This window comes from Oncorhynchus mykiss, chromosome 4 (assembly GCF_057628025.1).
Source record: "Oncorhynchus mykiss isolate SJ-2025 chromosome 4, ASM5762802v1, whole genome shotgun sequence".
Classification (NCBI taxonomy): domain Eukaryota; kingdom Metazoa; phylum Chordata; class Actinopteri; order Salmoniformes; family Salmonidae; genus Oncorhynchus; species Oncorhynchus mykiss.
In genome coordinates this window covers 29,203,519-29,229,839 of record NC_143025.1, presented here as the reverse complement: position 1 = coordinate 29,229,839, position 26,321 = coordinate 29,203,519, and the positions used below count along the sequence as shown (strand labels likewise).

At 43.2% G+C, this 26,321-nt stretch overlaps 1 protein-coding gene across 2 annotated transcripts in view; it reads left to right on the top strand.

Annotated features, from left to right (window-relative positions):
- Window positions 1–9,716: 9,716 nt before the first annotated feature.
- LOC110521644 (PR domain zinc finger protein 5) overlaps window positions 9,717–26,321 on the top strand; it is a 65,947-nt gene continuing 49,342 nt past the window's right edge. Inside the window, exons 1-10 of one of the 2 annotated variants that reach the window (XM_021599332.3) lie at window positions 9,717–10,053; window positions 10,841–10,924; window positions 14,242–14,364; window positions 15,976–16,144; window positions 16,278–16,455; window positions 17,009–17,107; window positions 17,244–17,365; window positions 18,991–19,070; window positions 21,240–21,324; window positions 21,425–21,582. In XM_021599332.3, coding sequence (XP_021455007.1) covers window positions 9,955–10,053; window positions 10,841–10,924; window positions 14,242–14,364; window positions 15,976–16,144; window positions 16,278–16,455; window positions 17,009–17,107; window positions 17,244–17,365; window positions 18,991–19,070; window positions 21,240–21,324; window positions 21,425–21,582 — 1,197 coding nt within the window. In that variant the 5' untranslated portion in view covers window positions 9,717–9,954. The remainder of the gene's footprint in view (window positions 10,054–10,840; window positions 10,925–14,241; window positions 14,365–15,975; window positions 16,145–16,277; window positions 16,456–17,008; window positions 17,108–17,243; window positions 17,366–18,990; window positions 19,071–21,239; window positions 21,325–21,424; window positions 21,583–26,321) is intronic. The other variant, XR_016495191.1, reaches the window with a different exon arrangement.

Here is a 26,321-nt window from a genome sequence, read left to right as displayed (position 1 = left end):
TGATAATACACTAACACTGAATTCCCTGTTTAAACTGCCGTGTGTGCATGTGTGCAATGTGTACTAAGTCTATTTAGGTTTTATGTATATGTATGGAGTGTGAGTTGTATGAGTGTGTGTGTGTGTGTGTGTGTGTGTGTGTGTGTGTGTGTGTGTGTGTGTGTGTGTGTGTGTGCGCGTGCGTGCTCATGAGTGTTATACATGAACATGAAAGGAAACATGTGTTTGTGTACACTTATTACAGTATGAATGCCTAGGAGGACCCTCGTAGGGGTGGTCCCTCGGTTCTCTGCTCACTCCTAAGTGCCTGTAATTTCTCACCCTTCATCAGTACTGTAATCTCTGTAGACGCCCTCTGAAGAACCTTCTCTAACAGGGTCCGCCGGGGACCAGGGGTTGACAAACGAAAACATAATTTATCCAGTGACCTCGGAGCTGCAGGAAATGGTTTGCTGGCTGTTTTACAATAGCCTTGAAATAGGGGGTTGGGGTGGTAGGGGACTGAGGGGGTTTGTGAAACCTGAAAAGGTGGTCTGGCCTCTAAACCTACAGTATCAGGTTTGACTATTTCAACAAAAATGCACTCATACATTTGGAAAATCCTGTATGGAACCATTTGTGTGTTTGCCAAACTGAGTTTTCCCTGCAGTGAAAATATTTATTTAGAAAAAAATAAACTGAAAGTGTTTATTTCAGGTCAATCTTCTGCCATGTCCTAAATGTGATTTCTGTGCTCTGCGGCCCTCTCGTCATTGGCAGTACAGAGAGAGGATGGCTGGATCCTAGGTTTCATGGCTCATTGCTCTTTGTGTTCTAAGTCCTGGTCCTGTTGTGTTAGTGATCTTCTGGCCTTTTTTGATTCAGTATAATGGTCTGATAGATGATATGATAGGACCCTGTTGCTGATCTAACCTGAATTTAGCAGTCCGGGTACATCCAGCTTTTTTGCGACCTACTGAAGAAGGCACATTAACACAAGACCTGATGAAAAGCCCAGGGAAACCGGTGGCCATGTTATGATAGTGTGTCTGTCTGACTGTGTGTCTGACTGTGTATCTGAATGTGTGTGTGTGTGTGTGTGTGTATGGTTACTGGTCAACAGTAGATGACCAGGGTTGGTCTGGATCACCTAGGGGTAGTCATGAAAGCTGAGTGAAAGTTTATGGGTAGGGAGGTTCTACAGGGGTCTAAAGAAGGAGAAAGGGTTCATGGCCTTTAATCGTCTTGGTCCTGACCCTCCAGACCGTGGCACTGACAGGGATGTCAGAAGGGGACAGGAGGGGATGGGGGGTTGGGGGCACAGAAAGAGCCTCTCAGTCCACTGGTCACTCCTGTCATCCAATAGATCCACGTAGACTTCCCCCCTACTGCTCTTCTATAATGTCAGTGGGGTCTTATAGCACACCTGGAACACTGGCTAGCGGTTAGACAACCTCAAATACAAAATTGAACTGAGACAATACACAAACAGACGAGGAGAAACAGACAATAATTTTAAAGAATACGAAGATTAGTTCCTTCAGGTCTCGTGTGATATAAAGTAAGGGACAAGTTGGAGCTAATTTTGTTACCGTATCAACTGCATTTCAAGCTGGCATGTACAGTTTCAGCATGAACAATGTGTTAGTTTTGAATTCATGCCGATTTTGTGTAAGTAAATATGGTAGGCTACCGCACACAAACAGACACACACGCAGAGCATTGATTCTTGATCATGCAGATAGCAGAGCATTGATTATTGATCATGCAGATAGCAGAGCATTGATTATTGATCATGCAGATAGCAGAGCATTGATTATTGATCATGCAGATAGCAGAGCATTGATTATTGATCATGCAGATAGCAGAGCATTGATTATTGATCATGCAGATAGCAGAGCATTGATTATTGATCATGCAGATAGCAGAGCATTGATTATTGATCATGCAGATAGCAGAGCAGAAAAGGCTGTATGAAGACAGATTTAGACTTTGCATATCATTTAACAGTTCCATTTCACATCACACTGTTGATAGAAAGAATGTTTCTCACAATTATTCATTTCTGGAAAGAGGAGTGGGTTTTGGCAGGTAATCTTGGTAAATCGTGGTAACCCGGTTCCCGCCAGCATGCCACGTTCACGTAATAATCGGAACTAAGAACCTCTAAAATTTCTAGCTCGCTAACTGGTTGAATGTGGCACGTGTATATCTACAACCAATTAGCAAGTTGGAAATTTCAGAGGTTCCTAGTTCCAACTAGCACATGAATGCGGCATTAAACCCAAATGAGCACCAACATGTGAAGTTCATTTTCCATCCTAAAATTCGGAATAAGCAAAATGTTTGATTTCAGGTCAAACAGATCTTAGAAGGGTCTTAGACCACATCTACCAGAAAAGTCTTAAAAGGTATTAGAAATACATCAAAACACATTAATGTTGAAGTTAAGACCCCTCACAACTAATATCAACATTTATATTTAATTTTTCAGAAATGATTTGCCTTCTGTAAGTTTAAGAAATATTTCATTGTATCATGTCATTTTGTTACAAAAAACTTGCAAATCGTTAAGATATTTTCAAATTTCCCTCCCTCATGAGTGAAGAATAACAACAGAATAATACACCAAAATGCAATGGAGGATATTGCATTTTTCTACATTTGTATGACTAGTCGGGATACATCACAATGACATATCACATATCTATAATTACGCATTTACAGTGCCTTCGGAAAGTATTCAGACCCCTTGACTCCACATTTTGTTACGTTACAGCCTTATTCTAAAACGGATTAAAAAACTAAATCCTCAGCAATCTACACACAATAACCCATAATGACAAAGCGAAAGCTGTTTTTAGAAATGTTTGCAAATTTATATACAAAAAAAAGAAATACCTTATTTACATAAGTATTCAGACCCTTTGCTATGAGACTCGAAATTGTCCTGATTCCAGTGATCATCCTTGAGATGTTTCGACAACTTGATTGGAGTCCACCTGTGGTAAATTCTATTGATTGGACATGATTTGGAAAGGCACACACCTGTCTATATAAGGTCCCACAGTTGACAGGGCATGTCAGTGCAAAAACCAAGCCATGAGGTCGAAGGAATTGTACATAGAGCTCCGAGACAGGATTGTGTCGAGGCAAAGATCTGGGGAAGGGTACCAAAAAATATCTGCAGAGGTCCCCAAGAACACAGTGGCCTCCATCGTTTTTAAATGGAAGAAGTTTGGAACCACCAAAACTCTTCCTAGAGCTGACCGCCCGGCCGAACTAAGAAATCGGGGAGAAGGGCCTTGGTCAGGGAGGTGACTGTCCCGAGCAGCCCCTCTGTCCAGTGGGGTCATTAAGTAGGGTCGCCGTGGCTAGGAGGCCGCGGAAGCGGACAAGGTGGGGGACTAAGGCAATGTTGAAGTGGGGTCCGCGTCCCGCGCCAGAGCCGCCACCGCGGACAGACGCCCACCCAGACTCTCCCCTATAGGTCAAGGTTTTGTGGCCGGAGTCCGCACCTTTGGGGGGGGGGGGGGGGGGGTACTGTCACGTTCTGACCTTTATTTCCTTTGTTTTGTATTTATTTAGTATGGTCAGGGCGTGAGTTGGGTGGGCAGTCTAAGTTTGTTTTTCTATGATTTGCGCATTTCTATGTTTCGGGCTAGTATGGTTCTCAATCAGAGGCAGGTGTCATTAGTTGTCTCTGATTGAGAATCATACTTAGGTACCCTGGGTTTCACTGTGTGTTTGTGGGTGATTGTTCCTGTCTCTGTGTTTGCACCAGATAGGACTGTTTAGGTTTTCACTTTTCTTGTTTTGTTTAGTTATTTCATGTATAGTGTCTTTAGAAATTAAAGAACATGAATAACCACCACGCTGCATTTTGGTCCGCTTCTCCTTCACAACAGGAAAACCGTTACACTTGTAGCGTTATACCTAAGAAGACTTGAGGCTGTAATCGCTGCCAAAGGTGCTTCAAAAAAGTACTGAGTAAAGGGTCTGAATTTATTTATATAAATGTAATATTTCCGTTTAAAAAAAATATATATATATGAGCAAAACATATCTAAAAACCTGTTATTGCTTTGTCATTATGTGGTAATGTGTGTAGATTGATGAGGAAAAAAATATTGAATTCGTTTTAGAATAAGGCTGTAACCTAACAAAATGTTGAAAAAGTCAAGGGTTCTGAATACATTCTGAAGGCACTGTATGTACAGTATAGTACAGATCAGGGACCCACGAAGTCATTATGTTACTGTCACTATGTTATCAGATGTAAATCCACTTAATTTACTGTTGTTCAATTAAAAGGTTTTTCAATCTCAAGGTGTCCTATCATAACTCCCTTCCGTATTTTTGGAATCTTAATTCAGAGTAGAAAATTGACATCTGCACTGTTCAAGTATTTGTGTTTTTGTAAACTTTTCAGTTAAATTTTTTAAAAGTAGTCCTTGTGCGTAGTTGTCACGAATCCCGCCGAAGATGGTGCCTCTTCCTGTTCGGGCGGCGCTCGGCGCTCGTCGTCACAGGCCTACTAGCTGCCATCGATTCCCTTTTTTGTTTCTGTTAGTTTGGTCTGATTGGTTACACCTGTTTTGAGTTTAGTTTTGTTTGTGGGCTATTTAAGTGCACTAGGCTCGCCGGATTTTGTGCGGGCTTGTTTTCTGTTCAAGGTGTTGGATTATTTGTGGATTCTATTTTTCTGGACAGTTTAGTCCTGTTTGTTTGGACTGGGTATTTTATGCGCCCTTGTGTTTGGCATGTCCGTTTTCACTGTCTTTGGAATAAAGATCCACGTTCTGAACTACCTGCTCTCTGCGCCTGACATCTCCACCCACTACACCTAGAACCCGTAACAGTAGTTGAATGGCTTGTTTAGCTTCGCAATCAATGGTTTTGTTTTTAAAGTGAAAGAAATTGTCACTTCAGTGTCATTCTGTTACCAATGAATTGCCCATATACTATGTGAGAAAAAAAATTGGTAGTGAAGAAATGTTTTGTTTTTGTGTCTTTGAAAGGAGAAATATACACAAAATAGACACCGTTTAAATGTAACACTGAAAGGGAAACAAACAATCACCAGCTTAACTAGGATTTGGACGACGGAGTCCAGAGTGCTGAGTCTTAAACAAATGTTCCTACCCATGGAAACTCATCCCCTTTCAAAGAAACAGAGCAGAGATGCATGCCAGTTCATTGGCTCTCCAGTAAACAAGAACATCATGACGCAAAGGCACTGTGGTAACCTAGTCAACTCACACTGATCATGTGAATCAATCATGGCAGTGCGGAACACGGACCCATAATGCCACAGGAAGTCATTAAGATAAACAAGAGCTACGAACACTGTAAACAACACTATCACAATGCTGACACAACACTGATTAGAGAGAAAGGAGATTTGTTGAAGATGTGCATCCAACAACATATACAGTTCTTCAGACAGACAAACACACCAACAGAGCCAGAGTGAGTATATGTGTACTTGATGACACTAATCTCTGTCCTGCGGGGTAAAAGTCAACAAATCAAGGTGGGTGATGTATTTCTCCCTCACTAATGGTCTGAGATTGAGTTTGAACTGAGACCTAATGTATTTGTGTATGGTCTCTCATCCACCTTTCACATGTGAAGTCACTTAGACAGTGTGATGTCAGCCTGCACAGATGGTTTCTAAATACAGAAAGGTATATTTTCTAGTAAATTGGCCGTAGTGTCATTAGGAGGTACATGAGGTCTACAACGTAGAACAAGTGCAAGATGTTTAGCTAAGGATAGCAAATCCACTATATTAACATGCACGCACACACACACACACACACACACACACACACACACACACACACACACACACACACACACACACACACACACACACACACACACACACACACACACACACACACACACACACACACACACACACACCAGAAGCCATAAAGGGAATATACAGACAATATTGGGACAGCAATTGGATCAGAGTACCATAGTTCTTTGAAAAGGTTATTTTAAAGCACTGGAAACAAAATGCTGATTTTGGCTCAGTGTTGGCCCTAGAGCAGTAACTGATATTATGCTGTACACCCACTGTGATTGGGTTCCTACTGTTATGCCAACACTATTACCTTCTATCATAAGGGGTTCATAAAACTCCAGGTAAGCTAGTTTGGTAGAGGAAGGCCAAGTCAATTAGCATGAAACAGCTGCCATGACTGTTTATGCCATTATGTTACATTTATCTGTATGAATCATAGATAAAAGCAATGTCATGGTGGAAATGCAATTATTGTCATCAAGCTTTCAATTAGTCTGGTAGGCTGTCACGTACGTGAGGAGAAACGGACCAAGGCACAGCGGATGTTGAGCTCCACATATTTATTATAAAGTCAAACTTAGCAAGAACAAAACAAATAAATCAATAAACTAACAACGAAACGTGACTACATGGTGCACATGCACAAAACACAAAATAATATCCCACAAACACAAGTGGGAAAAATGCTACCTAAATATGATCCCCAATTAGAGACAACGACGATTACCAGCTGCCTCTAATTGGGAATCATACAAATCACCAAAAAATAAACTACAACACCACCTAGAAATAATAAACTGGAATACCCCCAGTCACGCCCTGACCTACTACATCATAGAGAAACAAGGGCTCTCTATGGCCAGGGCGTGACAGTACTGGACACCGTCGCAGAGGAAGACTCCGACCTTGGAGCGGGACTGAGCACCGTGCCTTGACTGGACATCGGCGCAGAGGAAGACTCCTGTCCTGGAGTGGGACTGGACACCTTGCCTGGAAGCTCTGGGCCGTCGACCGCAGCTGGAGGTTCCTGACTGTGGACCGTCGCAGGAGGTTCCGGACCGTGGACTGTCGTAGGAGGTTCCGGACCGTGGATCGTCGCTGGAGGTTCCGGACTGTGGACTGTCATAGGAGGTTCTGGACCGTGGACCGTTGTAGGAAGTTCTGGACTGTGGACCATCGCCGGAAGCTCTGGACTGGGAACCGTCGCCGGAAACTCTGGACTGGGAACCGTCACCGGAAGCTCTGGACTGGGAACCGTCGCCGGAAGCTCTGGACTGTTAAACGTCGCTGGAGGCTCTGGACTGCGAACCCTCGCTGGCGGCTCTGGACTGTGAACCCTCGCTGGCGGCTCTGGACTGTGAACCCTCGCTGGCGGCTATGGACTTTGAACCCTCGCTGGCGGCTCTGGACTGTTAAACGTCGCTGGAGGCTCTGGACTGCGAACCCTCGTTGGCGGCTCTGTGAATACACACTGGAGGCCTAGTGCGTGGAGCCGGACTGGTGACACACACTTCAGGGCGAGTGCGTGGAACTGGCAGAGGACGTACCGGATTGGGGAGGCGTACTGGAGGCCTGATGCGTGGAGCCGGCACAGGTGCCACCGGATTGGTGACACGCACTTCAGGGAGAGTGCGGGGAGTTGATACAGGACGTACCGGACTGGGGAGGCACACTGGAGGCCTGATGTGTGGAGCCGGCATAGGTTGCACCGGACTGGTGACACGCTCTTCAGGGCGTTTGCGTGGAGCAGGCACAGGATGTACCTGACTGAGGACACGCACTTCAGGGCGAGTGCGATGAGGAGACACAGGACGTACCGGACTGGGTAGGCGCACTGGAGGCCTAGTGCGTGGAGCCGGCACAGGTGGTACCGGACTGGTAACACACACTTCAGGGCAAGTGCGAGGAGGACAGGACGTACCAGACTGGGGAAGCGCACTGGAGGCCTGATGCGTGGAGTTGGCACAGGTGGCACCTGACTGGTGACACGCTCTTCAGGGCGAGTGCGAGGAGCTGGCACAGGACATACTGGGCTGTGGAGGCGCACTGAAGACCTGGTGCGTAAAGTCGTCAGAAATGGTACCGGACAAATGACACTCTCCTCAAGGAAAGTTTGGAGAGCTGGCACAGGACGTACAGGGCTGGGAAGGTGTACTGGAGACCTGGTGAGTGGAGCCGGCACAGATTTTACCAGACTGATAGCACGCCCCTCAGGATGAGTACGAAGAGCTGACTCAGGTGGCATTAAACTGATAACACGCTCCTTAGGGCAAATGTCGTGCATCCTCCACCAACTCAACAACTCTCTCCATTCTTTCTCCTCCAATATCTCCATCCACTCACTGACGGTCTCGGTTAAGTCATTTTTCCAACAATTGTTTACAGACAGATTATTTCACTTGTAATTCAGTGTATCACAATTCCAGTGGGTCAGAAGTTTACATACACTAAGTTGACTGTGCCTTTTAACAGCTTGGAAAAGTCCAGAAAATGAAGTCATGGCTTTAGAAGCTTCTGATAGGCTAATTTACATAATTTAAGTCACTTGGAGGTGTACCTGTGGCTGTATGTCAAGGCCTACCTTCAAACTCAGTGCCTCCTTGCTTGACATCATGGAAAAATCGAAAGAAATCAGCCAAGACCAAATTGTAGACCTCCACAAGTCTGGTTCATCCTTGGGAGCAATTTCCAAATGCCTGAAGGTACCAAGTTCATCTGTACAAACAATAGAACGCAAATATAATCACCATGGAACCACGCAGCCATCATAACGCTCAGGAAGGAGACGTGTTCTGTCTCCTAGAGATGAACGTACTTTGGTGTGAAAAGTGCAAATCAATCCCAGAACAACAGCAAAGGACCTTGTGAAGATGCTGGAGGAAACATGTACAAAATTATCTATATCCACAGTAAAACGAGTCCTATATCGGAATAACCCGAATGGCCGCTCAGCGAGGAAGAAGCCACTGCTTCAAAACCACCACAAAAAAGCCAGACTATGGTTTGCAACTGCACATGGGGACAAAGATCGTACATTTTGGAGAAATGTCTTCTGGTCTGATGATACACAAATATAACTGTTTTGGCCATAATGACCATCATTATGTTTGGAGGTAAAAGGTGGATGCTTGCAAGCAGAAGAACACCATCCCAACCGTGAAGCATGGGGGTGGCAGATTCATGTTGTGGGGGTGCTTTGCTGCAGGAGGGACTGGTGCACTTCACAACATAGATGGCATCATGAGGTAGGAAAATTATGTGGATATATTGAAGCAACATCTCAAGACATCAGTCAGGAAGTTAAAGCTTGGTCGCAAATGGGTCTTCCAAATGGACAATCACCCCAAGAATACTACCAGAGTTGTGGCAAAGTGACTTAAGGACAACAAAGTCAAGGTATTGGAGTAGCCATCACAATGCCCTGACCTCAATCCTGTATAAATTTTTTGGGCACACCTGAAAAAGCGTGTGCGAGCAAGGAGGCCTACAAACCTGACTCAGTTACACCAGTTTTGTCAGGAGGAATGGGCCAAAATTCACCCAACTTTTTATGGGAAGCTTGTGGAAGGCTACCCAAAACGTTTGACCCAAGTTAAATAATTTAAAGGCAATGCTATCAAGTACTAATTGAGTGTATGTAAACTTCTGACCCACTGGGAATGTGATGAAAGAAATAAAAACTGAAATAAATCATTCTCTCCACTATTATTCTGACATTTCAAATTCTTAAAAAAGTGGTGATCCTAACTTACTAGGATTAAATGTCAGGAATTGTGAAAAACTGATTTTAAAAGTATTTGGCTAAGGTGTGTGTGAACTTCCGACTTCAACTTTATATACAGGGTAACCGTGATGACCTGCTTAACGTTCGTTTTGGCACGTATTTGTGGTTACCGTTTGTCATCTAAAGTTAAGGGACAGAGGGACTTCCAAGTGCACGAGCATCCTTCACTAAATATGTAGCTCCTGGTAACAAACTTTCAACCAATCAGGACGCTCCGCTACAGTCTTACAGCAAGAGTGGAAGTTGAACCTGGACCAAATTACGGAAAAACAACCCGCTGAAAACTCTCTGCTCTGTGCGAAAACAGACAATATTCATTACTTTTGCCGTCGGCATTGTTTCGAATGATCACTTTAGGGATTCGTTTAGAGTAATGACAATGTTGGGTATGTATGTGCCAGATAGATTTTCTTTGAAGTCATCTAAGGTCCAGGATGGAATCGGGCTTTACACGGCGAGACGAGTGAAAAAGGTTTGTTCTTTTGGCCAGGACAACTTTGTATGTTTTGGGTATGAATAAATTTACCAACGTGCAAAACTAATTCGGTGAAATAGAGAAATAGGCAGTTTTCTGTTCGCATTTTGTGTTCTTTTGCGAGTCGCTTCCAAAACCTAAAGCCGTAGCCTACACGAAAGCTGCTCTGACGTAAAGTGCCACGTAGCTAGATACTGTAACTGTGATTTCAGCACTACTGTAGCTCACTCCACCATGTCCAGTCAGGACTCTCGTATGTTACACTTTAACACATTTGTTGATACATTATAACATTGCTTCATTGCATATTGCTGTCATTTAACTTTCATACTCAACATTAATCGGGTTTTATAGGCTATTCCACAATATTGTAGCAAAGTTGACAATGGTGCAAACCATATTTTTTTTAACTTGAAGTTATTTCATTATGTAATCTCACATTGTTCAAAACTTAAACGTGAAAGCTTCATTCATTTGGAACACATTGACCCCCCCCCCCCCACCCCCCCACCCCCCCCCCTGTAGCGTGTTCTAACTAGTCTACTACTACTAGTGGGTCCAAAGTGAAATGCATAGGATGGATTCAAGGACAATACTATTTATTATAATACTATATAGTCCTATACTGTTGTACAACTGCACATTTTTTGGGGGCCTTTATTACATCGCACAATTTATATATGGTTACCTTCACATAGCCCCTGACAGTTCTGGACAAGACCTCTAGTAAAAAAGAAAGTGAATATCCTGTACCCTATTTCTGACAATGTGTGTTTTTTCCAAGGGGGAAAAGTTTGGCCCTTTCGCTGGAGAAAAGAAACTGCAGAGTGAGCTGGATGAGAGCACGGACACCAGACTGATGTGGGAGGTGATAGCACTGCAGTCACAGCACATATTTCTCTTCATAGGCACAATAGATATATGATAAATATACTATATACACTGAGTGTACAAAACATTAGGAACTCTTGCTCTTTCCATGACAAACACTGACTAGGTGAAAGCTACTGTATGATCCCTTATTCAAATCAAATCAAATGTTTTTATATAGCCCTTCGTACATCAGCTGATATCTCAAAGTGCTGTACAGAAACCCAGCCTAAAACCCCAAACAGCAAGCAATGCAGGTGTAGAAGCACTGCGGCTAGGAAAACTCCCTAGAAAGGCCAAAACCTAGGAAGAAACCTAGAGGGGAACCAGGCTATGAGGGGTGGCCAGTCCTCTTCTGGCTGTGCCGGGTGGAGATTATAACAGAACATGGCCAAGATGTTCAAATGTTCATAAATGACCAGCATGGTCAAATAATAATAATCATAGTAGTTGTCGAGGGTGCAGCAAGTCAGCACCTCAGGAGTAAATGTCAGTTGGCTTTTCATAGCCGATCATTGAGAGTATCTCTACCACTCCTGCTGTCACTAAAGAGTTGAAAACAGCAGGTCTGGGACAGGTAGCACGTCCGTTGAACATGTCAGGATTCCATAGCCGCAGGCAGAACAGTTGAAACTGGAGCAGCAGCACGGCCAGGTGGACTGGGGACAGCAAGGAGTCATCATGCCAGGTAGTCCTGAGGCATGGTCCTAGGGCTTAGGTCCTCCGAGAGAGAGAAAGAAAGAGAGAATTAGAGAAAGCATACTTAAATTCACACAGGACACTGGATAAGACAGGATAAGTACTCCAGATATAACAAACTGACCCTAGCCCCCCGACACCTAAACTACTGCAGCATAAATACTGGAGGCTGAGACAGGAGGGGTCCGGAGACACTGTGGCCCCATCTGATGATACCCCTGGACAGAGCCAAACAGGAAGGATATAACCCCACCCACTTTGCCAAAGCACAGCCCCCACACCACTAGAGGGATATCTTCAACCACCAACTTACCATCCTTAGACAAGGCCGAGTATAGCCCACAAAGATCTCCGCCACGGCACAACCCAAGGGGGGGCGCCAACCCAGACAGCAAGATCACATCAGTGACTCAACCCACTCAAGTGACGCACCCCTCCTAGGGATGGCATGAAAGAGCACCAGTAAGCCAGTGACTCAGCCCTGTAATAGGGTTAGAGGCAGAGAATGCCAGTGGAAAGAGGGGAATCGGCCAGGCAGAGACAGCAAGGGCGGTTCGTTGCTCCAGAGCCTTTCCGTTCACCTTCACACTACTGGGCCAGACTACACTCAATCATATGACCCACTGAAGAGATGAGTCTTCAGTAAAGACTTAAAGGTTGAGACCGAATCTGCGTCTCTCACATGGGTAGGCAGACCATTCCATAATAATTGAGCTCTATAGGAGAAACCCCTGCCTCCAGCTGTTTGCTTAGAAATTCTAGGGACAATTAGGAGGCCTGCGTCTTGTGACCGTAGCGTACGTGTAGGTATGTACGGCAGGACCAAATCAGAGAGATAGGTAGGAGCAAGCCCATGTAATGCTTTGTAGGTTAGCAGTAAAACCTTGAAATCAGCCCTTGCCTTAACAGGAAGCCAGTGTAGGGAGGCTAGCACTGGAGTAATATGTTCACATTTTTTTGGTTCTAGTCAGGATTCTAGCAGCCGTATTTAGCACTAACTTAAGTTTATTTAGTGCTTTATCCAGGTAGCCGGAAAGTAGAGCATTGCAGTAGTCTAACCTAGAAGTTATTGATGTCACCTGTTAAATCCATGTCAATCCGTGTAGATAAAGGGGAGGAGACAGGTTAAAGAAGGATTTTTAAGCATTCAGATGGGCCTTCACGCTTCAGCAAACAAAGGAAAGGAGGGAGGTTCAACAATAATGACAGCCATCATGAGAAGAGCTTACCAAGAACAACTTCCTAAAGGACTCATTTGAGGTAAAAAGGAGTTGTAGCACTCAACCAAAAAAAAGGCAGTGTTTACCACCTTAAGGATCAACAGTGTCTATGGAGTAGTGCAAGAATCACCTATGTATATTTTGACATGGCATTTTAATTAACGAGACACACCCTTTCTCTTATTATTTTGTGTTATTATTTGCCATTTACCTTGAAACATATTATCATTATACTTGTTTTACATTGTTGTGTCTCAATGGGTTAATGGGATATAAATAGGAGCTACGTGCAGTGGTCAGGTCACTGAGGAAGATGTCCAAACGTCAGTCACCTGTTCGCGTCCTGTACAATGGTTTAAAGTGAGCAAAAATAAATCAATCTCTGCCTTTTTTTGGTTGGGTGCTCCAACTCCTTTTTGCCTTGAATTAGTCCTTTTTGATGTTTTTCTTGGTAAGCTCTTCTCAAAGATTTTTAAGCCTTGAGAAAATTGAGATATGGATTGTGTATGTGTGCCATTCAGAGGGTGAACGGGCAAGCCAAAAGATTTAAGTGCCTTTGAACGGGGTATGGTAGTAGGTGCCAGGCGCACCGGTTTGAGTGTGTCAAGAATTGCAACGCTGCTGGGTTTTTCAAGCACAACAGTTTTCCATGTGTATCAAGAATGGTCCACCAGCCAACTTGACACAACTGTGGGAAGCATTGGAGTCAACATGGGCCAGCATCCCTGTAGAAGGCTTTCAACACCTTGTAGAGTCCATGTCCTGACAAATTGAGGCTGTTCTGAGGGCAACTCAATTATACACTCAGTGTATAATACAATGCATTATATTTATTTTCAGTGTAGGCCTACCATTAAAATGAAAGGATAAATAGTTGAATAAATGCTCTTGAATTCTGTGGCAGTTCAGATACAGCACAGGTGATGCCTAATCGGAGCAGCTAGTTTGATGCACATACTCTTCTTGACTGTAGAGTCTTGGCTTGACAAACTCCACCCATATGTTGTGCCTCTGTTAATCAAAGTGCAATTCTGTTTTATCCCCATCATGAGTTTTTGAATTGATATGATATAAGGGACATGCTTAATAACATTTCTGATCAGTGAGATTATGTGTATATGTAACTGCATATCTGTCAGCCATAAAGAATTCAGGTGTGGTTACATCTGAAATTACAGTATAATCATCTAGCAGCCTATAACTGTCATGTTATATTGGATAGATCCACATTGTTTTATATCCCAGGTTTTTTTTCCCATAGCAACTGTGATTTAGTTTGTTAAAACTGCATGTCCAGATGAACAGAAAGCTAGATCAAGATGCTAAACCTGTATGGAAATAAGACATGTCAACAGTATTTCATGTCCTTGATAGGCATGTTTGTTCTCTGTTGCAGGTCCGAGGTAGTAAAGGCGATGTGCTCTATGTGTTGGATGCCAGTAACCCTCGCCATGCCAATTGGCTGCGGTTTGTCCACCAGGCGCCATCGCAAGAAGAGAAGAACCTGGCAGCCATCCAGGTACAGCCCCACTCTGAAGATAGGTCTGAAGGTGTTACTATCTCCGCAGGGACAGACACAGGAAGAGCTCTGTGTGAGCACACATCTCAGAGAGAGAGAGGGGGGGAGAAGATGGACATCGGAGAGAAAACGATAGAAGAGAAGAGGGAATGTTAGTGAGTTGAGATAGATAGTGGGAGTGAAGTGAAGATGGAGAATATGGATTTTCTTGTTTTGTCGCACCATGTGCTGCTGATCAAGCCTGTCATAACAGAAGGAGATATGAAGGTGGTTTTGCTTGATGACTATAACATGAGGTGTCTTTCATAGCTGTAAGTAACTCCCACTCGGTGTCTGAAATTACGATGAAAATCTTCTCTAGTACCTTGTGCATCGCTTACATTCCAACAGATGGACATCCCTTCTAAATTGAACAAACCATGTCCGTCACTGTGATTAAGATCAGATTCATTACATCCATAATCCCACAAACATAGACAACCCATACACAATCAGATCTATTAGCCAAAGTCATGAACACACACATCATGTGTGTGGGAGGCAGGTAGCCTAGTGGTTAGAGCGTTGGACTTGTAACCGAAAGGTTGCAAGATCGAATCCCTGAGCAGCTGACAAGGTAAAAATCTGTCATTCTGCCCCTGAACAAGGAAATTAACCCACTGTTCCTAGGCCATCATTAATTAAGGTAAAAAGAAAATCTGGCCTTAGCTTAAACTCACAAACACCTTTCTTTTACTGTCCTTGTGGGGACCAAACATCCCTTCTAAATTGAACAAACCATGTCAGTCACTGTGATTAAGATCAGATTCATTATATCCATATATCCATAATCCATAATCCCACAAACATAGGATTTTCCCATTCAAAATCATATTTCCCCTAACCCCTAATTTAAACCCTAACCCTAACTCCTAACCCTGAACCTAATTGTAACCTTAAACCTAACCCCTAAGCCTAAAATATAATTTTTCCTTGTGGGGACCATCAAAATGTCCACACTTGTCGAATTTTCCTTTGTTTTACTATCCTTGTGAGAACTTCAAGGATAGTTCAACCGAACACACTCTCTCTCTCACACACACACACACACACACACACACACACACACACACACACACACACACACGGTTTGGCCTGGGAAATGTCAGCTCTCTAAGAACGTAATGGTTCACTAGAGGAAGAAGGGAAAACAACTGTAGAAGGAAGGGAAGAAGAACAGGACCTGTGGTCGTCTGGCTGAGGTTCTGTCATTAATTCCAGAGTGCTAAAAGTGATTACTTATTCAAAGGTCATTCATGTGTGTTAGAGCTCTGTGTTACATCAAAAGTGACATTTATTGTGTTTTACCCTGTTAAATTAATATATATGTCTATTTATAAATCCCTTAGCCAAAAGAAAATTACGCTTTGATTTCGTTAGAGCATGACTTTAGGTATATGGAAGTTAATGACGACATGTTTAAGAGTTTGAGTGCTTGACCTCTGACCTTAATCAAGCCTTAGCAGACGAGTGTCTAGGTTCAATGAGTTCAACCTTCAGCTAACCCCTTTCTTCCTCTCTGTGTGTGTGTGTGTGTGTGTGTGTGTGTGTGTGTGTGTTCTGATCTCTCAGGATGGAGAGAATATCTTCTACCTGGCAGTGGACGACATTGAGACAGACACAGAAATGCTGATAGGCTACCTGGACAGTGATATGGAGGAAGAGGAAGAGGATGAGGAAGAGGAAATCATCAAAGAGGAAGATGAAGACAGCAAAGAGGCCAAACATCTTATTGAAATGGGTACATGCCTATCAAAGTTTTACACCAACCATGTTTATAAACCCTGTTTTGTCGGTTCAACAGTTTGCTTGAAGTGTGTAATATGTGCGCGCGTGTCCGTGTGTGTGTAATGTGTGTGTGTTTGTGTGTATAGAACTGGTGATCAAGAAGGAGGACCACCCGTGCCTGCTGTGTGAGAGCAGCTTCCCTAGCGAGGAGATCCTAGCAGCCCACCTCCAGAGCCTGCACCAGAGACCAATCACAGAGGAGAAAGAGTACAAGTGCAGGAACTGTGGCAAGAAGTTCCCCATCAAACAAGCCTTGCAGCGCCAGTGTGTAGCCTACATCATCTCTCTACTCTACTTACCTGACATTCTTTGAGTTACACAGAAGTATGCTACCAAATGGATCATATAGTGGAACTGACAGATATGCACACACTCCAGTAAAAGATGTATCCACCCGATTCATCCTCTCTATTAGTTTCCTGTTATAAAAAATACAAGCGAGACACCAGAACACTACATAAAGAGAGACCTAAGACGACAACAACATAGCATGGTAGCAACACATGACAACATAGCATGGTAGCAACACATGACGACACAGCATGGTAGCAACACAACATGACAGCAGCACAACATGGTAGCAGAACAAAACATGGTACAAACATTATTGGGCACAGACAACAGCACAATGGGCAAAAAGGTAGAGACAACAATACATCACGCGAAGCAGCCACAACTGTCAGTAAGAGTGTCCATGATTAAATCTTTGAATGTAGGCCACTTGGATATTTTTTTTGTATAGTATTTTCTTCTACAGCATTTTTGTTATTATCTTTATTACCCCTGTCTGACTACACCTCCTTTATTTTCCCCTCAGTGTTCTGCACTGTGCTGAGACCCTGGGTCATTCAGGAGACTCCTCCAGAGGCCACCACCAGTGTTCCCTTTGCCACATCACCTTCAGCTCAGAGTCCAGGTAGGCCTACATAACTAGAACACAAACCCACATAGTAGCATAACATGCACACAGGGGCTGCTATCTGTCTGAGTTGTTGTATGAGTTCCTGTGTGTGTGTGTGAGTGACTTGTGTCTGTATTCCCTGTGCGTGTAGTTATGACCAGCACAAGGAGGCGTGTAGAGGAGACGCCAGGTTCATCTGTAAGGCTGAGAGCTGTGGGAAGAGGTTCAAGAGCAAAGACGCTCTGAAGAAACACAAAGGGAACGTCCACACAGGTCGGTCTCCATCTCACACATACGCAGGTAGTCAACATATACAGACGCAGCCAACAATGATGATGAGTAGAAATACGTATCTGCCTTGATCTTTTAACCGGTCTGGTCAGTATCAGGAGTGTGTAGGCGAGGGGGGGTGTGGTTTAACTCTACAGATGTGGCACACGTGACTCATAAATAAATTATGAGAATGGGGGAGTTCAGGTTTCGTCACTATACTGAATTGAGCTTTAATTGTCCAGTAAATTTGTCGATGAGCCCAGTGGTGGCAGACAGCTTTTATTAGTGTCTTGTTAATGCTACGTCTTGGTTGCCACGACAGTCGGAAGAGAACATAGTCAGGTCCAAAATTAATGGCACCCTTGATAAAGATGAGCAAAAAAGACTGCATTAAATAAATAATACAAATACTGAGCTACGTTGTGTGCTAAAAAAAAATGCTAAATTATGTTATTTTATACTAATACAATTGCTCAGAGAAACCGATTTTGTTTAACAAGTAATACAAATAAAATACAGATAGGGGTCAAAATGATTGGCACCACTGATTTCAATAATACTCCAGCACCCTCCCCTTGTGAGGATGACACTGAGCCTTTTTCTAAAATGTTTCATGAGATTGGAGAACACATTGGGAGGGATCTTCTGTCAAATATGGTGGTGGATCTTCAATGTTATCAGGCCATTTTGTGTCCGCTGATCCTGGGGCCCTTATTAAGGTCAATGGCATTTTGAACTTTACCATGTACCAGGACATTTGAGCTAAAAACCTTGTTGCCTTGCCAGGAGGCTGACACTTGGCCTTCCAGCTACACAATAACCCTAAGCACCCATCAATATCCGCAAATAAATACTTAATTAATCACACTATCAACATTTTTCAATGGCCAGCTCAGTCTCCGGACTTGAACCCCATTGAAAACCTGTGGTCTGAATTGAAGAGGGCAGTCCATATTAGCAGGCGGAAGGATATCAAGGATCTGTATATAAATAGTTAATTAATCACACTATCAACATTTTTCAATGGCCAGCTCAGTCTCCGGACTTGAACCCCATTGAAAACCTGTGGTCTGAATTGAAGAGGGCAGTCCATATTAGCAGGCGGAAGGATATCAAGGATCTGTATGATTCTGTATGGAGGAATGGTCTTAAGATCCCTCCCAATGTTTGTCATGAAACATTTTAGAGAAGGCTGTGTTGTTATCCTCCCAATGAGAGGGTGCTGGGGTACTGAAAACAGGGGTTTGCCAATCATTTTGACCCCTATCTTTTTAAAGGTTGTCAAAACAAAATCTCTTTCTCTGAGAGATTGTATTAGTATAAAATAATATAATTTTCCGATTTTTTTTTTAACATACAGTCAAGGGTGCCAATACTGTTGGACCTGACTGTACATCTGGTAGTTCAACTTTGACCTCAAGTGATCATCTGATTCAATATGTGTGTTTGTCTGGCTGTGCTTCAGATGGAAATGGCTTTGCTGTCAGGTGAGCGATGATGCTGTTCACTAACATGTGGAATGCCCTGACCATTGTTGTCATTGCTAGCCACCACATTATCACACTGTAAATGGAGACATGTAGAGCAGGATTGGTCACTCTGCTTGTCCAATCATTGTGTTTCAGGAAGTTCCAGGCGGAAGCTTATGTGCACCATCTGCAACAGGAAATGCTCCTCCTTACTGAATCTCCAGGAACATCGTAAGGTCTGGCTCCTACCTACAACATCACTGTCTCACCTTCCTAACTGTCTCACTGTTACACTGTCTCTGGCCAACCCTTAGCCTGTATTCCTAGACACAGTTTGGTCCTTCAGAGATCTGGAAGGACTGGATAGGTGTAAGCTGTATGTTTTATTGGCCCCACCTATCCCTCTGGTATTAGGGTCCGGGGCTAGTGCTGATTTCACACTGGCCATGTCTCTTCCTTTAAGGTCTATTTCCTTCATATCCATCCATCTTTTTTTGTTCAATGCCTTTGTGTCCCTATCCATTTCCTAATCCCATGCTCACCATCTGCTCCTGTCTCACTCTTCTTCTCTCTCAGTAGGAGTTTGGCTTTATGCTAAATTTGTTACATTTTCTGACCGTGAGACAGTAGAGAAAGGTTGGTTTTTATTTCACAAGCTCATCCCCACAGACTCTCATGAAACTTAAGAGGCATGGCGAGTAGACAACAAGGCTAACCCTGGCGTCAGGATTCTTCCTCTCAGAGATTGACCTCTTTAGGAAAAAAAATGAAACGGAAAAATGACAGGACCACAAAACCATTATATTACATTACTTTTAGAGATTAATGGAGGTAAGGTATTCCCATCACAAACTATCTCACAGTGAGGCATTTTCATCTGCATGAAATGAAATATGTTTGCAGTGAGTTATTTGATTGGTTTGTGATTGGTTTGGCTTCCCATCCAAATGAGGGTTTGATATTTATGACCAGTGAACTCAGCTGGTGTTTGGGGAAGGCTTCATTTCCCCTGTCAACATCCATCCAATAGATTAGTCAGAAGACATTACTATTACTCCACTCTAATGAACTGAACAGGGTCAGAAGGGATTCATCACGAACACACTTTATCAGCAGCTGTTAATCATTAAGAAATGTTTAGATAGGTGGATTGATCTGTTGTAGAACTATCAACCACCCAACCAATCAACCTGCCAGTCAGTCAATCAGTTTTCATATTGTGTTTCTAAACTTCCACCTTATGTATTTGAGTGCGTTGACATATTCTGACCTTTTTCATGCTGTCAAAAGTCAGTTCTATAAATTCTATATGTGGTACATGTGAACTTGAAGAAGTTTTTAGCGGTATTTGCTGTGTTAATGTCTTTGTCTTTGTGAGAGGCTCTTTCCTCATTGACAGTAGTCACAGAAAAATGTGATTTGATAGGGAGATGTGGGTCAGTCACAAACTTGAATTCAATGAGTGCTTCATTCTTCTCTTGTATGACGTAAGTTATTCAGAAAGGTTTTAAAAGTCATTGGAAGAATCATTTTCGGAGGTTTAAAAAGCATTACGCAAAGAAAGAGGAAAGAATTGTTGGACCGAAGTTCTATGGAACAGAAGATATATTACTGCTGAACTTCAGACAAAGACACTTTAGAACGTAGCACAAGAGTGATCAAACTTTCCATGAAGACAAGTTTGCACAAAAGCTTCTTAAACCAGCTATTGTGATAATTTGCCTGAACTGCTCAATCTTAGTTTTATTATAGAAGCTCTGAGCAGAGGAGCTATTCAGTCTTAGCATTTTGTAGCATTAGGCAGAAGAGCTATCAAATGTGCTATTGTTACAACCATGCTCAGAGCAGACGAGGGATTCAAACTTTTCAGCAGTTTAATTATATTTCTGTGTGCAGACGTAGTTGTGTAAGGAGTAAAAGTGTGACTGTGTGTCTCTGAATGTACTCTCCTACCTGCAAGTGTGGAAAAGGTCACACAGTGTCATGTACAGAACACAGCGAGCCCAGTATTTTTTTTTTATATTTAAAAACATTAAGGGAATTATTATTATTATAGACAACCCACAACATGATCTTAGAATATTTCCTTACCAATGTAATTATTATATATATTTTTTTAGAAGAATGAGTTTTAAAAAGTTCAACCTTATGCTACATGGTTTTGGTAACCATACATAATGTCAAAATAAAAATGTCTATGGTGATGTGTAGAATAAATAAGCCATTTGAATTTCATTGAATTAATTTCTACCTCCTTTCATTGAAGTTGAATTACAATTCTGCTTCCTTGGAATTAAAGAGCAATTCAGAATTGACCTCAACACTGATCACTTCACACCACGATCTCTAACTCTTACTTAACCACCCTGTGTGTCTGGTCTTTTGGGTACTGTATGTATCTCTAGGTACACGAGATATTTGACTGTACTGCCTGCGATAAGAAATTCATCTCTACCAATCAGCTCAAGCGCCACATGATCACTCACTCAGGTAAGAGAGCCCATGTACACTCAGAGCTACACTCAGACATTGTATACTATCTCACTATCTCTCCCTCTCTCTCTCTGATTGTCTGTCTGTCTCTGGTTAGAGAAACGTCCGTACACCTGTGAGATCTGCAGTCGTTCGTTCAAGCGTCTGGACCAGGTGACGGCCCATAAGATCATCCACAGCGAAGACAAGCCGTACAAGTGTAAGCTGTGTGGGAAGGAGTTTGCCCACCGGAATGTCTACAAGAACCACAAGAAGGTGAGCAGGGAACAGGAAGGGTCTGAAAGCTCCAGATTTAAATGGGTGGTTATTAATATGCGAGTTCTATAATGCTGAAACTGAGGCAAGATTTTTAAGTGATGACATGTATAGCCTAGTATCAACAAGCACATACAGTGCATTCGGAAAGTACTCAGACCCCTTTACTTGGTTTCCTATATCGTAATCGCTCCTTTTTCACCCCAGCTGCCAAAGTAACCTTGATTCAGATGACCATCCTATCCATGCTAGATTACGGAGACATAATTTATAGATCGGCAGGTAAGGGTGCTCTCGAGCGGCTAGATGGTCTTTACCATTTGGCCATCAGATTTCCCACCAATGCTCCTTATAGGACACATCACTGCACTCTATACTCCTCTGTAAACTGGTCATATCTGTATACCCGTCGCAAGACCCACTGGTTGATGCTAATTTATAAAACCCTCTTAGGCCTCACTCCCCCCCTATCTGAGATACCAACTGCAGCCCTCATCCTCCATAAACCTCCACAAACACCCGTTCTGCCAGTCACATTCTGTTAAAGGTCCCCAAAGCACACACTGGGTTATTCGTCTTTTCAGTTCGCTGCAGCTAGCGACTGGAACGAGCTGCAACAAACACTCAAACTGGACGGTTTTATCTCCATCTCTTCATTCAAAGACTCAATCATGGACACTCTTACTGACTGTTGTGGCTGCTTCGCGTAATTTTTTATTTATTTATTTATTTTTATTTAACCAGGTAGGCAAGTTTACAATTGCGACCTGGCCAAGATAAAGCAAAGCAGTTTGACACATACAACAACACAGAGTTACACATGGAGTAAAACAAACATACAGTCAATAATACAGTAGAAACAAGTCTATATACGATGTGAGCAAATGAGGTGAGATAAGGGAGGTAAAGGCAAAAAAAGTCCATGGTGGCAAAGTAAATACAATATAGCAAGTAAAACCCTGGAATGGTAGATTTGCAGTGGAAGAATGTGCAAAGTAGAAATAAAAATAATGGGGTGCAAAGGAGCAAAATAAATAAATAAAATAAATTCGGTAGGGAAAGAGGTAGTTGTTTGGGCTAAATTATAGGTGGGCTATGTACAGGTGCAGTAATCTGTGAGCTGCTCTGACAGCTGATGCTTAAAGCCAGTGAGGGATATACATGTAAGGGTTTCCAGTTTCAGAGATTTTTGTAGTTCGTTCCAGTCATTGGCAGCAGAGAACTGGACGGAGAGGCAGCCAAAGAAAGAATTGGTTTTGGGGGTGACGAGAGATATACCTGCAGGAGCGCGTGCTACAGGTGGGTGATGCTATGGTGACCAGCGAGCTGAGATAAGGGGGGACTTTACCTAGCAGGGTCTTGTAGATGGCATGGAGCCAGTGGGTTTGGTGACGAGTATGAAGCGAGGGCCAGCCAACGAGAGCGTACAGGTCGCAATGGTGGGTAGTATATGGGGCTTTGGTGACAAAACGGATGGCACTATGATAGACTGCATCCAATTTGTTGAGTAGGGTATTGGAGGCTATTTTGTAAATGAAGTCGAGGATTGGTAGGATGGTCAGTTTTACAAGGGTATATTTGGCAGCATGAGTGAAGGATGCTTTGTTGCGAAATAGAAAGCCAATTCTAGATTTAACTTTGGATTGGAGATATTTGATGTGGGTCTGGAAGGAGAGTTTACAGTCTAAACAGACACCTAGGTATTTGTAGTTGTCCACGTATTCTAAGTCAGAGCCGTCCAGAGTAGTGATGTTGGACAGGCGGGCAGGTGCAGGCGGGCAGGTGCAGGCAGCGATCGGTTGAAGAGCATGCATTTACCCCATAATGACAAAGCAAAAACAGGTTTTTAATTTTTTTACAAATTTATTACAAATAAAAAGCAGAAATACCTTGTTTACATAAGTATTCAGACCCTTTGCTGTGAGACTCGAAATTGAGCTCAGGTGCATCCTGTTTCCATTGATCATCCATGAGATGTTTCTACAACTTGAATGGAGGCCACCTGTGGTAAATTCAATTGATTGGACATGATTTGGAAAGGCACACACCTGTCTATATAAGGCCCCACAGTTGACAGTGCACGTCAGAGCAGAAACCAAGTCAGGAGGTTGAAGGAATTGTCCTTAGAGCTCAGAGACAGGATTGTGTCGAGGCACAGATCTGGGGAAGTGTAAAAATATATATATGCAGCGTCCCCAAGAACACAGTGGTCTCCATCATTCTTAAATGGATGAAGTTTGGAACCACCAAGACTTTTCCTAGAGCTTGCCGCCCAGGCCAAACTGTGCAATCAGGGGAGAAGGGCCTTGGTCAGGGAGGTGACCAAGAACCCTATGGTCACTCTGACAGAGCTCCAGAGTTCCTATGTGGAGATGGGAGAACCTTCCAGAAGGACAACCATCTATGCAGCACTCCAGCAATCAGGCCTTTATGGTAGAGTGGCCAGATTTAAGCCACACCACAGTAAAAGGCACATGACAGCCTGCTTGGAGTTTACCAAATGGCACCTAAAGACTCTCAGACCATGAGGAACAAGATTCTCTGGTTTGAAGAAACCAAGATTGAACTTATGAAAGCCAAGCGTCACGTTTGGAGGAAACCTGGCACCATCCCTACTGTGAAGCATGGTGGTATTAGCATCATGCTGTGGATATGTTTTTCAGTGGCAGGGACTGGGAGACTCGTTAGGATCGAGGGAAAGATGAACGGAGCAAAGTACAGAGAGATCCTCGATGAAAACCTTATGCTTCATTACGCTCAGGACCAAAGACTGGTGTGAAGGTTCACCTTCCAACAGGACAACGATCTTAAGCACAAGCCCAATACTACGCAGGAGTGGCTTCGGGACAAGTCTCTCAATGTCCTTGAGTGGCCCAGCCAGAGCCTGGACTTGAATCCAATTGAACATTTCTTAAGAGACCATTAAATGGCCATCCAACCTGAGAAAGCTTGAGAGGATCTGCAAAGAAGAATGGGAGACACTCCCCAAATACAGGTTTGCCAGGCTTATAGCGTCATACCCAAGAAAACTCAAGGCTGTAATCATTGCCAAAGGTGCTTCAACAAAGTACTGAGTTTTTTTCAGTTTATACATTTGCAACAACCTGTTTTTGGTTTGTCATTATGGGATATTGTGTGTAGATTGATGAGGAAAAACACAATTTAATATTTTTTAGAATAAGGCTGTAACGTAACAGACTGTGGAAAACATAATGGGGTCTGAATACTTTCCGAATGCTCTGTACATACACATAAGCAAACACACAAGCATACTCTGATTGGTTCAGAGCTAATATTATTATTGGTAGCCTAAAACCAGAGGTCTCTTCAGTTGTCTTTGGGGTTCTGTAGGGTCAGTGGCCTGTCTCCCCCCTGAAGACTCCCATGTTTACCTAAGGGAATGGGGTGTCACTCAAACACAGGTCAGAGTGGGGGAACAGATAAACACAAGCACTTTGAACCTAAGCCCCTCAAGCTACTTGTCTTCATCAAGTCAACAAACCAAATCAGCCATGGAGCCTAACCCAAACTCTATCCACAACACCAATGGTCACACATCTGATCCCACATCAACACAGACTGGAGACAGCGCTCAGATTGAACTAAGATGAGAAGTTTAGAGAACTGTTTAGATATATTTAAAGGGTGTCAGGACTGTTAGCTCTGCTAGCTGTTCTCATGAACCGACCGCAAACATTAGATACTTATTCACTCTATATCAATACATTTAAATAGAAAAGAAGGAAACTGGTACATTATGTACAGTGGGGAGAACAAGTATTTGATACACTGCCGATTTTGCAGGTTTTCCTACTTACAAAGCATGTAGAGGTCTGTATTTTTTTTTATCATAGGTACACTTGAACTGTGAGAGACGGAATCTAAAACAAAAATCCAGAAAATCACATTGTATGATTTTTAAGTAATTTCATTTGAATTTTATTACATGACATAAGTATTTGATCACCTACCAACCAGTAAGAATTCCGGCTCTCACAGACCTGTTCGTTTTTCTTTAAGAAGCCCTCCTGTTCTCCACTCATTACCTGAATTAACTGCACCTGTTTGAACTCGTTACCCGTATAAAAGACACCTGTCCACACACTCAATCAAACAGACTCCAACCTCTCCACAATGGCCAAGACCAAGGAGCTGTGTAAGGACATCAGGGATAAAATTGTAGACCTGCACAAGGCTGGGATGGGCTACAGGACAACAGGCAAGCAGCTTGGTGAGAAGGCAACAACTGTTGGCGCAATTATTCGAAAATGGAAGAAGTTCAAGATGACGGTCAATCACCCTCGGTCTGGGGCTCCATGCAAGATCTCACCTCGTGGGGCATCAATGATCATGAGGAAGGTGAGGGATCAGGCCAGAACTACACGGCAGGACCTGGTCAATGACCTGAAGAGAGCTGGGAGCACAGTCTCAAAGAAAACCATTAGTAACACACTACGCCGTCATGGATTAAAATCCTGCAGCGCACGCAAGGTCCCCCTGCTCAAGCCAGCGCATGTCCAGGCCAAGTCTAAAGTTTGCCAATGACCATCTGGATGATCCAGAGGAGGAAAGGGAGAAGGTCATATGGTCTGACAAAAATAGAGCTCTTTGGTCTAAACTCCACTCGCCGTGTTTGGAGGAAGAAGAAGGATGAGTCAACCCCATAAATACCATCCCAACTGTGAAGCATGGAGGTGGAAACATCATTCTTTGGGGATGCTTTTCTGCAAAGGGGACAG